Raw genomic sequence first — 12,529 nt, forward strand, 5'->3', positions numbered from 1 at the left:
AAATGTTTGCACATCATATCATTTTCATCATAACTTGAGACTTTATAGGAACATATTCACTGGGTTGTTCTTTTATTTGCAGAACAATTAAATAGCTGAAAGAGCTGGATATAGTCAATGGTGTAGACATCAGTCTACTCAGGACATTCAATTAACTGTAGCCTTTCCTCATTTATGCTCATGTCGTTAATTGCTCCGGTCATCCACTAAACAACTTTCCTTAAATTATGGGGTGTCTTTCCCCCATACTATAGATACATTAGCTTTCAATTTGTTTGAGCTAAACACAGACAAATGCAAAACTGTCCTGTGACTAGGCATGGACAATTATGAAATCAATTATTCATTGACTTCAGAACTTTGTAAGTGTTCAACTATCTAAACTCAACTACTCAAAAGTATCATAGCCTAATGCTCATGTATCCCTGCACATTGAACACTTCATTCACGCTCTCTATTGTTTTTGTCAATTACAAAAATGACCTTGTAAATATAATGTGATTTAATCCTCTTGCATTTTCATTCTCCTACATCCACTCCTTTGATGCATCTTTGCACAGAGTCAAATGGTGAATGAGCATCTCCCTTTTCTCTTTATCATATTTATGTTCTGTTAGTGTTTTGTCTTGGTTCACAAGTCTTGGGACTCACTGGGTAAACCAGGGACCGCGGGCTTCGTATTTTGTGCCATATCATGTTGAACATTGTATTAATATAACAAGAAAAAGCTCCTTGGATCTTTATATCCTTGAATTTTGAGAAAAATAAAATTTGTTGAGTCCTTGAAAACTCAACTTTATATATGACCTGAAATGATGAAAAAATAAATTAGTTAGGGAATAAAACATGAGTATACTAAAAATAATAGCAATTGAAAAACAATAAATATCGAGAGCTGCGAGCAGCTATTAGGGCCCTCACAACCCTGGCTACGTTGGGGTCCCTGCACGTTGGATTACCGTATTTTTCGGACTAAAAGTCGCTCCGGAATATACGTCGCACTAGCTATAAAATGCACAATAACGTGAAAAAAACATATATAAGTCGCTCCGGAGTATAAGTCGCATTTTGGGGGAAATTTATTCGACAAAATCCAACACCAAGAACAGACATGAACGAGCAACAACAGGCTAAACGATAGGTATGCTAACGTGACATAAACACAAACGAACTTGACTAAATTTCAAGAGGGGGTGCATCTGCAAAAAGTTTCTCCACGTCGGGTTTAATTCATCACCTGAAATCCAAACATCCCGATCGCCATTCTGAATATGAGAAGAAGGCGACACAGAAAAGGAAACTGACACCGAGCACGCCCACTCCGTCTGTGGCGGACGTTTTTGAAAAGGCAAGAAAGTTTGTGCATCCACAATTTTTGGTGGATTTGTTGTTGATAAAGGCTATGGTAACCATTGTTTTGATACACTTTTATGTTGTACACACAGAACAAAATTTAAAAGGCACTTGGCTTATGCACTTTGTGTTTTTATAAGAGAACATATTTAATTTTACAGTCTTTCAGCAGGCCAGTCAGTTATAAGCCTGTAAATTATTATTTAATGTACACGAGTGGGGTCAAGTTAAACATTTTTTTTTATTTTATTTTATTTTTGAATTTTAATTTATATTGTGCATTGTTGTAATGTCAGTGCTAAATAAATATTTTCATACTTTTGTAACTGGTTTATTGCAATGCCTTGATTTTAGTGAGGTTAGTACACATGTAGCCATAAATGCTGTGGTTCTAATAACTGACATAATCATTTCTTTCGGTGTTTCGGTTTTCGGCCTTGGTTTCCTCATTTTTGGTTTTCGGTTTCGGCCAAGAATTTTTATTTCGGTGCATCCCTAATAAAATCTCTAAAATATTGCTTGTCATACTAGTGTGTGCAATGTTTTATGATTTTCCGCTCAGGTTCAAACCCTCAAAAACAGCAGGATTTTTCTTTGTGATCAGCACCTCGCCACGGCAGCTGCGTGTGTTGAAATGAAAAGCTTTCAATAACTCCATCTTAAACATGTTTCTATGAAACACCCAACACATACACCACATACAGTAGAAAAAAAAACTTGTGTTCTAGTGGTTGAATGACAATCTTCTTTTTTTTTCTTTGTGACAGGTAATTGGCCGAATGTGCAAGATCATCGACAAGACGTGCTTGTCACCAACACCAACACTAGAGCAGCACCTGATGTGGGATGACATTGCCATTTTGGCTCGTTACATGCTAATGCTTTCTTTCAACAACTCTTTGGATGTTGCTGCCCACCTGCCGTACCTGTTCCATGTTGTGACCCTGCTGGTAGCGACTGGGCCACTGTCTCTCAGGGCCTCTACCCATGGTTTAGTCATCAATATCATTCATTCCCTTTGTACTTGCTCACAGCTTAACTTCAGCGGTAAGAACTTAGTCACATAATTTTGTTTTAGACAAGATTTATTTGTATGATATGGACAAACCTTATCTTTGGGGGAAAAAAAACGTTTGTTTGCTGATCTTTTTTGTATTTTTTTAGAAGAGACAAAGCAGGTGCTGCGATTGAGCCTGACAGAGTTCTCCTTGCCCAAGTTTTACCTGCTCTTTGGGATCAGCAAAGTCAAGTCAGCAGCTGTCATTGCGTTCCGCTCCAGCTACAGAGACCGCTCCTTCTCCCCTGGGTCATATGAAAGGGAGACTTTTGCCCTGTCTTCCTTGGAGACTGTCACAGAGGCCTTACTAGAAATCATGGAAGTCAGTCATTTTTCCACCACCACAGTGTTTTTTAGAACTATCCTAGTTATACATTTATTAAAAGATTGCTGATTAATGCCGTTTGCATATTCTCTCCAGGCTTGTATGAGGGACATCCCAGCTTGTAAATGGTTGGACCAGTGGACAGAGCTTGCACAGAAGTATTATTATTATTATTATTATTATTATTATTAACCATGATTGTTAAATTATTTTGTAAAATGTTTTTTTCTGTGACCAGGTTTGCATTCCAGTACAACCCTTCCCTCCAGCCCAGAGCCCTTGTGGTGTTTGGATGCATCAGTAAAAGGGTCAGCCACGGTCAGATCAAGCAGATAATCCGAATACTTAGCAAGGCCAGCCCTCTCCTCAGCATAGACCGGGTAAAAAAGAACACCGACTTGTCACTGGATCGATATTGTGTGGCTTTGAATGTTATAAAATAATTTGGAACACCATGTATCCATTCCTTATTTTTCACATCCTCAGGGTCTTGAAAGCTGTCTTAAGGGTCCTGACAATTACAACAGCCAAGTGTTGATAGAGGCCACTGTCATTGCGCTGACCAAGTTGCAGCCTCTCCTCAGCAAGGTATGACTTCTAGGATGGAGATTTTTTTTTGTGCTCACACTATAATGTTCATACTGCATAACAGTGGCTCCCAAACTATTTCAGCCTGGGCCCTTCTTTTTTTTTTATATGATCATTTCGATTCCCCAAGATCACAACCAAAATGTTCTTATTTAAATTATGTTTGGTAACAAAGCTATTTGCCTGAGATAAGTTAATATAGTTAAAACCCACGTATCACGGTAATACATTCTACTGTTATACATTTTACTCATTCAGTTGTGGTCTATATAAAGTGGAACAGCAATGCTTTTGTCTGAATTCCTTGTTTTGATACCATCACAGGTCCCTCTTTTCTACTTGTTCTGAGGTGCGGCTAAGAGCAAGCCGTTTTGGTGCGGTCCCTTTAAATCCAAATGAGATAGTTCACACCCCACACTCTCCAGCCCGCAAGATGTGCACCTACCTTTCCGGTCGACATATTTGTTTACTTGGGCCACAAACCTTTTGATTGATTAAAAGATGTCAACGGCAGAAGACTAGTCCATACATACATAACATGTAAAAAAAATAAATCCCCTCACAATATTTATGAACGTTTTGTAAACAAGCACTGCAGTCAAGCTACGTAGCTAATGCTAGCGCTAGCGAGAAGCTAACGAATACATTTAACACATTGTTGTGTTCCCCAAGAATACTACAGCACCTTCGATGCAATTCATCTGATACAACTACTCAAAATACACCCACAAAAAGTGAAAACATAGAGCACAGCTCCAAAATCAGCAAAAAAACGGATGCTAAGGCTATGAACGTCTTTTCAAAAAGCACTGCAGTCAATCTATGAAGTAAGCTAATGCTATCGTTAGCAAGAAGCATTATGCATTTAACTAACACATTATTGTGTTCCCCAAGAATAAAACAGCACCTTCGATGCGATTCATCTGATACAAGTACTCAAAATACACCCACAAGAAATGAAAACATAGCACACACAGCTCCAAAATCAGCAGAAAGGCTGACGCTAGTGCTATGATAACGAGTGCATAGACATGCAATATTATTAAAGTGAAATACAGTTTATTATTCTTGTGTCATCTCAATTACCGCTTTACTGTTTCCATTGTTTCCATAGATTAAAGGAACTGCACCATCAACAAAACAAAGTCTTTAGGCGAATCCTTCTCTATACTGACAAAAAAATTCTGAAACACTCCTTGAACAAGCAGGACTGCCCACAGATGTGGGAACACTGCTTGAAAAATGAAATTTAACCAGGCACTTCTTTGAGATTCTGATGTTGGGGGGTGGTGCAATGATTTGTGTGGGTTGATGCATCCAACAACGGAACATTTTGATCTCTCCACTTCGAAATCCTTGAGTTGTTTGGACTACAAAAGTCTCGCCCCGTAATAAACATGGCGGATTCGTAATAAACATGGCGGATTTGCGAAGCCGCCATGTTTATTATTCGGATTTCCATTTGGCAACACTCATTACCTTGTTTGGTTTGTCCCGCCCCAACAGATGTGATGTATCGTATTTTTCGGACTACAAGTCGCACCGGAGTATAAGTCGCACCAGCCAAAAAATGCACCATAAAGGGGAAAAAAAACATATATAAGTCGCACCGGAGTTTAAGTCGCATTTTGGGGGACATTTATTTGACAAAATTCAACAACAAGAACAGACATGAACCAGCAACAACCGGCTAAATGATACGGTATGCTAACGTGACATAAACACAAACGAGGAGCTGAGAACGGGCCTGACGTAACATTAACAGTGATTCAAATAACTATAACATAAATAACACGTTTGTAAAACCATCTGTGTCACTCCAAATCATTAAATCCATCGAATTTTACGTCCTTTGTGTAAATAATGCCGCGTCTACGGCGTGCCACTGACGTCGGACTCATCGTCAGTTGCAGTTAAAATTATTCCACAGGCCCATATACCGTATTTTCCGGACTATAAGGCGCACCGGACTATAAGGCGCACCATTAATGCATCATGTCAGATTTTTAATCCAAATCAAATCATTCTCCATTTTATCTTTTTTATTTCAACTTCCGACACAACAAATTACTTTATAATCACAAAATAATGATCCATAGTCTTTTTGATTCATGATTCATAGTCTTCAGCAGCCCACTTATGATTGATTTCATGACACAATGCTTCGAGCCAGTTTAGATTTAGGAATTTGGTCCATATATAAGGCGCACCGGACTATAAGGCGCACTGTCGGCTATTGAGAATTTTTTAGGTTTTTAGGTGCGCCTTATAGTCCGGAAAATACGGTAACTAGATATAAACTATATATCAAATAACAATAATATAACCAACAATTTTATCGAACCATCCGTGTCACTCCAAATCATTAAATCCATTGGAATCTTCGTCCTTTGTGTAAACACCGGCGCTTCTCACCCCGGAAGTGTGTGCGGTTCACCGCTGACGTCAGTTGCAGTTCAACTTATTCCACAGGCCCATATAACTATATATAAACTATATATCAAACTATAATATAAACAACAATTTTATCGAACCATCCGTGTCACTCCAAATCATTAAATCCATCGAAATCTTCGTCCTGTGTCACTTAAAAAAAAAAGAAAGAAAAAAAAAACAGCTGTTGACTCCGGAACTCCATACGCCGCTGACGTCAGACTCGTCGTCAGTTGCGGCTCCAATTATTCCACAGATCTATGTAGTATATATCTATATTGTAGCGTTACCAAAGTACCAGATAAGACGTGGGTTTGGTAACCGGCTCTTTATTTAACAAAACGAGCTCAATGAGCCAACAACGACAATCGCCCATGTATATTTTCCAATCTTAATAGAAATGGTATATGCTTTGGAATGTTAACAATTTTAACTTCACCCCCCTCTCTCCATTTTGTGTCTGTCTGTCTGACTCCAGGAATCTCCTATGCATAAAGCTCTGTTTTGGGTGGCAGTAGCTGTACTTCAGTTGGATGAAGTAAACCTATACTCTGCTGGAACTGCTTTGCTGGAGCAAAACCTCCACACTCTTGACACAATGCGTGTCTTCAATGACAAGGTAAAAAAAAAAAAAAAAATTGTACTGCAGTTGTCAGAGAGGTTGTTTTTGCTGCTTTTTTGAGTGTAAATGTACAGAGAAGCTATGAAGACAACAATACTGGTGTATTTTTACATCTTGTATGATATAGATGAAACCTGCCCGGGGGCCTGATACCGCCCGCCACAGCATTGTATGTGGCCCGCAAAGACAAATTGTGCATCGACGTCACTTGTCAATATCAAAATTACAAATTTTCTTCATTCCACAAAATAGAGGTGTTGCTAGTAATTTTTACTTATCTTTATTACCATTCATCTTTTTAAAATATTGGAACAGTTTCTACTCATCTCTTATTTCAAAACGTATTCATCAGTTTGGTGTGTAGCCTATACCAGTGGTCCCCAACCTTTTTTGCGCCACGGACCGGTTACGTGTCAGAAATATTTTTGCGGACCGGCCTTTATATAAATAAATAATACATTTAGATAAATAAATAATACATTTATAATAAATATATAAATACGATGAAATAAAATAAGACTGGCATAAAAACAAGTATAAACAACATAAAAATAAAACTCACCATTACATTGAATTAGTGGGAGCACTGAGCTTGTTTCTCAGAAACATCTCGGCGTAATCGGAGACAATGACACCCGAAGTGGTTAAGGTTTGTCTTTTAATGCAGGATGCTTGGTCTTCATGTGCCGAAGCAGTTTTGAAGGCTGCTTTGCCTCGTTAGCTAGCCTGTCGCCACATATTATGCAGAGTGGGTGGGCTTGGCACGTCAGTCACCTGTGGCGATAAATCCATATTTTAAGTAGTACTCCAGAAATTTTCTTTTAAATGCAGCTTTCCTTTTCTTAGAAGTCATAGCCTCTTCTTCTTCCGTCTCCTCATTGGGCTTTTTTCCCTTTCCGAAGAACCTTTCCAAACATCTCTGTTTCTTGCTCATTTTTGCTTGCTACGCGGGCTCGACTGAGGTGACATATCACGTGACCGAGACGAGCGTCTTGACCTGAACCGACGGCTGTAATTGGGACAGAATCGCCAATTTTTTTATCCATCCATCCATCCATCCATTTTCCGAACCGCTTAGTCCCCACGGGGGTCGCGGGCGTGCTGGAGCCTATCCCAGCCGTCATCGGGCAGTAGGCGGGGGACAATTTTTTTTATATTTTTCAAAATAAATTCTTACTCATTTTTGCTAGCTTTGCGGGCTCGACTGGGGAAATATGTCACGTGACTGGGATGAGCGTCTTGACCTGAATTAATTGATCGTCGATAAAAATTTTATTTTATTTTTTTCCCCTGTGTGGCTTGGCGGCCCAGTACCAAGTGACCCACGGACCGGTACCGGTCCGCGGACCGGTGGTTGGGGATCACTGGCCTATACTATGGCGTTGACTGTTATAATGGCCCGAAGGAAAATGTGATTACCATGCGGCCCGCGACAAAAATGAGTTTGACACCTCTAAATGATGTCGAAGCTTCATAAGAAAATAATAAATCATGGTATAAGAGCAGGGATGGCGCTGCACCTAGGCTTGGTGGTGATACTGTAGCCCTGTCAGAAATTTGTGTAGCCCCAGGCAAGCACCTCCAGCATTCGACTTGATATTGTAAAATATGTTTATAAATAATATTCTCAGCCCCCAATGTTTGAAGGAGTGCAATGCTATCCCACAATAACCACAAAAGCACCTATTTTTTCTCCACAATATTTAATGACTTTTTAGCCTTAGCATTGCGTACCAGATAAACGCAGAGGCATCGTATGGTCTACATACTATGATATATACACTCTACTATTTTAATCAAATTGGGTTTTTCATCCATCTAAAAGATTTATGGACTCAGATTTCCCTCGCCCAGACGCGAGTTACCGGGGCCCCCCTCTGGAGCCAGGCCTAGAGGTGGGGCTCGAAGGTGAGCGTCTGGTGGCCAGGCCTTCGCCCATGGGGCCCGGCCAGGCACAGCCCGAAAAGGAAACGTGGGTCTCACTTTCCATGGGCTCACCACCTGTGGGAGGGGCCAAAGGGGTCGGGTGCATTGGGAGCTGGGCGGCGGCCAAAGGCAGGGAACTTGGCGGTCCGATCCCCGACTGCAGAGGCTGGCTCTTGGGACATGGAATGTCACCTCTCTGGCTGAAAAGGAGACCGAGCTGGTGTGCGAGGCAGTAAAGCTCCGACTAGACACAGTCGGACTTGCCTTCACACACAGTTTAGGTTCCGGTACAAGCCCTCTCGAGAGGGGTTGGACTCTCTTCCACTCTGGAATTGCCCACCGCGAGAGGCGTCGTGCAGGTGTTGGTATACTTATTGCCCCCCCAGCTGGCGAACGAGACGGTAGCCTCCCTCCGCCTTCGGGTGGGGGTACGGGTCCTGACTGTTGTTTGTGTCTATGCACCAAACAGCAGCTCAGAGTACTCACCCTTCTTGGGGTCCCTGGAGGAAAAAGGAAGTGCTGGAGAGCGCTCCTTCTGGGGACTCCATTGTTCTACTGGGTGACTTCAATGCTCACGTGGGCAATGACAGTGAGACCTGGAAGGGCGTGATTGGGAGGAACGCCCCCCCCCCCCCTCCGATCTGAAGCCGAGCGATGTTCTATTATTGGAATTCTGTGCTCGACACGGATTGTCAATAATGAACACCATGTTCAAGCATAAGGGTGTCCATGTGTGCACTTGGCACCAGGACACCCTAGGCCGCAGTTCGATGATCAACTTTGTAGTCGTGTCATCGGATTTGCATCCGCATGTATTGGACACTCGGGTGAAGAAAGGGGCGGAGCTGTCAACTGATCACCACCTGGTGGTGGGTTGGCTCCGATGGTGGGGGAAGATGCCGGTCCGACCTGGCAGGCCCAAACATACTGTGAGGGTCTGCTGGGAACGTCTGGCAGAATCCCCTGTCAGGAAGAGCTTCAACTTCCACCTCCGGCAGGGCTTTTCCCACGTCCCGGAGGAGGCGGGGGACATTGAGTCAGAGTGGACCATGTTCCGCGCCTCCATTGTTGAGGCAGCCAACCGGAGCTGTGGCCGTTAGGTCGTTGGTGCCTGTCGTGGCGGCAATCCCCGAACCCGCTGGTGGACACCGGCGGTAAGGGATGCCGTCAAGCTGAAGGAGTCCTATCGGGCCGTTTTGGCCTGCGGGACTCGGGAGGCAGCTGACTGGTACCAGATGGCCAAGTGGAACGCGGCTTCGGCGGTTGCTGAGGCAAAAACCTGGGCGTGGGAGGAGTTTGGCGAGGCCATAGAGAATGACTTCCGGACGGCTTCGAGGAAATTCTGGACCACCATCCGGCGTCTCAGGAGGGGTAGGCAGTGCACCGTCAACACTGTTTACAGTGGAGATGGCGTGCTGCTGACCTAGACTCAGGACGTCGTGAGTCGGTAGGGAGAATACTTTGAAGACCTCCTCAATTCCACCTACACACCTTCCATTGTGGAAGCAGGGCCTGGAGACTCTGAGGCGGACTTTCCAATCTCTGGGGTCGAAGTCACTGAGGTAGTTAAAAAACTCCTCGGGGGCTAGGCCCCAGGGGTGGATGAGATCCGCCCGGAGTTCTTAAAGGCTCTGGATGTTGTGGGGCTGTCATGGCTGACACGCCTCTACAACATTGCGTGGACATCGGGGACGGTGCCTCTGGATTGACAGACTGGGGTGGTGGTTCCTCTCTTTAAGAAGGGGGACCGGAGGGTGTGTTCCAATTACAGGGGAATCACACTCCTCAGCCTCCCTGGTAAGGTCTATTCAGGGGTGCTGGAGAGGACGGTCCGTCGGGAGGTCGAACCTCGGATTCAAGAGGAGCAGTGTGGTTTTCGTCCTGGCCGTGGAACAGTGGACCAGCTTTACACCCTCGGCAGTATCCTCGAGGGGGCATGGGAGTTTGCCCAACCAGTCCACATGTGTTTTGTGGACTTGGAGAAGAATTTCAGAATTTCTAGGCGCAGCCGAGGCGTTGAAGATGTCCGGTTTGGGGACCTCAGCATCGCGTCTCTGCTTTTTGCAGACAACGTGGTGCTGTTGGCTTCTTCAGCTCTCACTGGAGCGGTTCGCAGCTGAGTGTGAAGCGGTTGGGATGAGGGTCAGCACTTCCAAATCCGAATCCATGGTCCTCGGTCGGAAAAGGGTGGAATGCCCTCTCCGGATCGGGGATGAGATCCTGCCCCAAGTGGAGGAGTTCCAAGTATCTTGGGGTCTTGTTCACGAGTGAGGGCAGGATGGAGCGCGAGATCGACAGGGCAGCGTATTTCAAGTGCATCTTTTGGTAGTATCTGGTATTACTGTTTTGTTTTTCTTCGGCTTAGGCTCGTGTTAAATCCTCACTGTCTCTTTTCCCCATTGAAAAGTCGATTTATAAGTCTATTTATTTTACTTATTTTGTGAGGTTGTTGAGTCAATATCAGCGTCACGCAACCCAGACAATTTGACTTCACAGGCTGATGTAAAGGAGAGAATCCGGTCAATTTTCAAATTAAAATATTTAACAGTATTTTTTTCAATATTTTTCAATATTTTTATTTATTTTTTGCCTCAATCCTGTATCGCTTTGCGCCTCGGTGATTGGGGACCACCGGTATGAAAGGAGACATTTTAAAACGCACAGTATATACAGTTTTTGAGTATGAATCGCCGGTACAATTAAACTGTATATCAAATAACAATAATATAAACGGCAATTTTATCGAACCATCCGTGTCAATCCAAATCATTAAATCCATTGGAATCTTCGTCCTTTGTGAAACACCGGCGCTTCTAACCCCGGAGGTTTGTGCGGTTCGCTGCTGACGTCAGTTGCAGTTCAACTTATTCCACAGGCCAATATAACTATATATAAACTACATATCAAACTATAATATAAACAACAATTTTAACGAACCATCCGTGTCACTCCAAATCATTAAATCCATCGAAATCTTCGTCCTCTGTGTCACTTAAAAAATAAAAAATAAAACAACTGTTGACTCCGGAACTCCATGCACCGCTGACATCAGACTTGTCGTTAGTTGCGGCTCCAATTATTCCACAGATCTACGTATATATTATAGTCACTCCCCGTATGCCGCCGATTGCGGCTGGGACTTCCCGTATGCCGCCGATTGCGGCTGGGACTCCACGTATGCCGTCGATTGCGGCGTGGACTCCCCGAATGTAGCCGATTGCACGCGGACTCCCTGAATGCCGCCGATTGCGATTGCGGCGCGGACTCCCCGAATGCCGCCGATTGCGGTGCGGACTCCCCGTATGCTGCCAATTGCGACTGGGACTCCCGGGGAGTGCAATATAGTTAGTCAAACGTCGGTTTTCAAGCGTCACGGTTCTCGAACAAATCGGAATTCGAACGAAAAATTCGAGATTTTTTTGCTTTGGTTGTCGAACAAAATTCGGAGGTCGAACCTCGCGAGATGAGCCGAGAGGACCCGAGAAAACCCTATCGCGCGGCCCGGATGCCGACTGACTCCGTTGTTTCGTTACTTTGAGGATTGTATTAACCCTTAATCATGCCTCCAAAGAAAGCAAGTGGGAGCAGTAAAGCCATCCTAAAACACAGACACTCTTAAAGCAATGCAACAGTGAGCGGCCGGCGCGCTGCGGTTGCGCGATCAGTCCAAATTAAGCTCCCTGCGCACTGAGGTCCACTTAAATTTTGGAAAGAACATCAGGACTTCAAAAATATTTTCTAAATTTCAGCGACGGCTCTGTCACAATAATGCGACCAGCGCGGTGCAGTTGCGCGGTCGGCGGCGCGCCACGGTTGCGCGTACGGCGGTGCGCGTACGGCGGTGCGCGTACGGCGGTGCGCTGCAGTTGCGCGATCGGACAAAATTAAGCTCCCTGTGCACTGAGGTCCACTTAAATTTTGGAAAGTACATCAGGACTTTAAAAATATTTTCTAAATCTCAGCGACGGCTCTGTCACCATAATGCAACCAGCGCAGTGCAGTTGCGCGGTCGGCGGCGCGCTACGGTTGCGCGGTCGGCGGTGCGTTACAGTTGCGCGATCGGACAAAAATGTGCAAATGAAGAAATGCTTAAGAAAAGGCGTTTTTTTTGTCTTGGAACGAATTACAAATTTTCCATTATTTGTAATGGGAAAAATAGATTCGGAATTCAAACGATTCGCTTTTCGAACCGCCTTTTGGACCTTGTAGTCGAAAACCGAGGTTT

The 12,529-nt window shown here is 43.9% G+C and overlaps 1 protein-coding gene across 3 annotated transcripts in view; it reads left to right on the forward strand.

The window, feature by feature from the left end:
• nf1a (neurofibromin 1a) overlaps positions 1–12,529 on the forward strand; it is a 145,385-nt gene that overhangs the window by 115,214 nt on the left and 17,642 nt on the right. For all 3 annotated transcript variants that reach the window (XM_037267697.1, XM_037267699.1, XM_037267698.1), the window contains 6 exons: positions 2,121–2,400; positions 2,518–2,732; positions 2,832–2,893; positions 2,974–3,115; positions 3,222–3,323; positions 6,235–6,375. In XM_037267697.1, coding sequence (XP_037123592.1) covers positions 2,121–2,400; positions 2,518–2,732; positions 2,832–2,893; positions 2,974–3,115; positions 3,222–3,323; positions 6,235–6,375 — 942 coding nt within the window. The remainder of the gene's footprint in view (positions 1–2,120; positions 2,401–2,517; positions 2,733–2,831; positions 2,894–2,973; positions 3,116–3,221; positions 3,324–6,234; positions 6,376–12,529) is intronic.

This window comes from Syngnathus acus, chromosome 13 (assembly GCF_901709675.1).
Source record: "Syngnathus acus chromosome 13, fSynAcu1.2, whole genome shotgun sequence".
Lineage (NCBI taxonomy): Eukaryota > Metazoa > Chordata > Actinopteri > Syngnathiformes > Syngnathidae > Syngnathus > Syngnathus acus.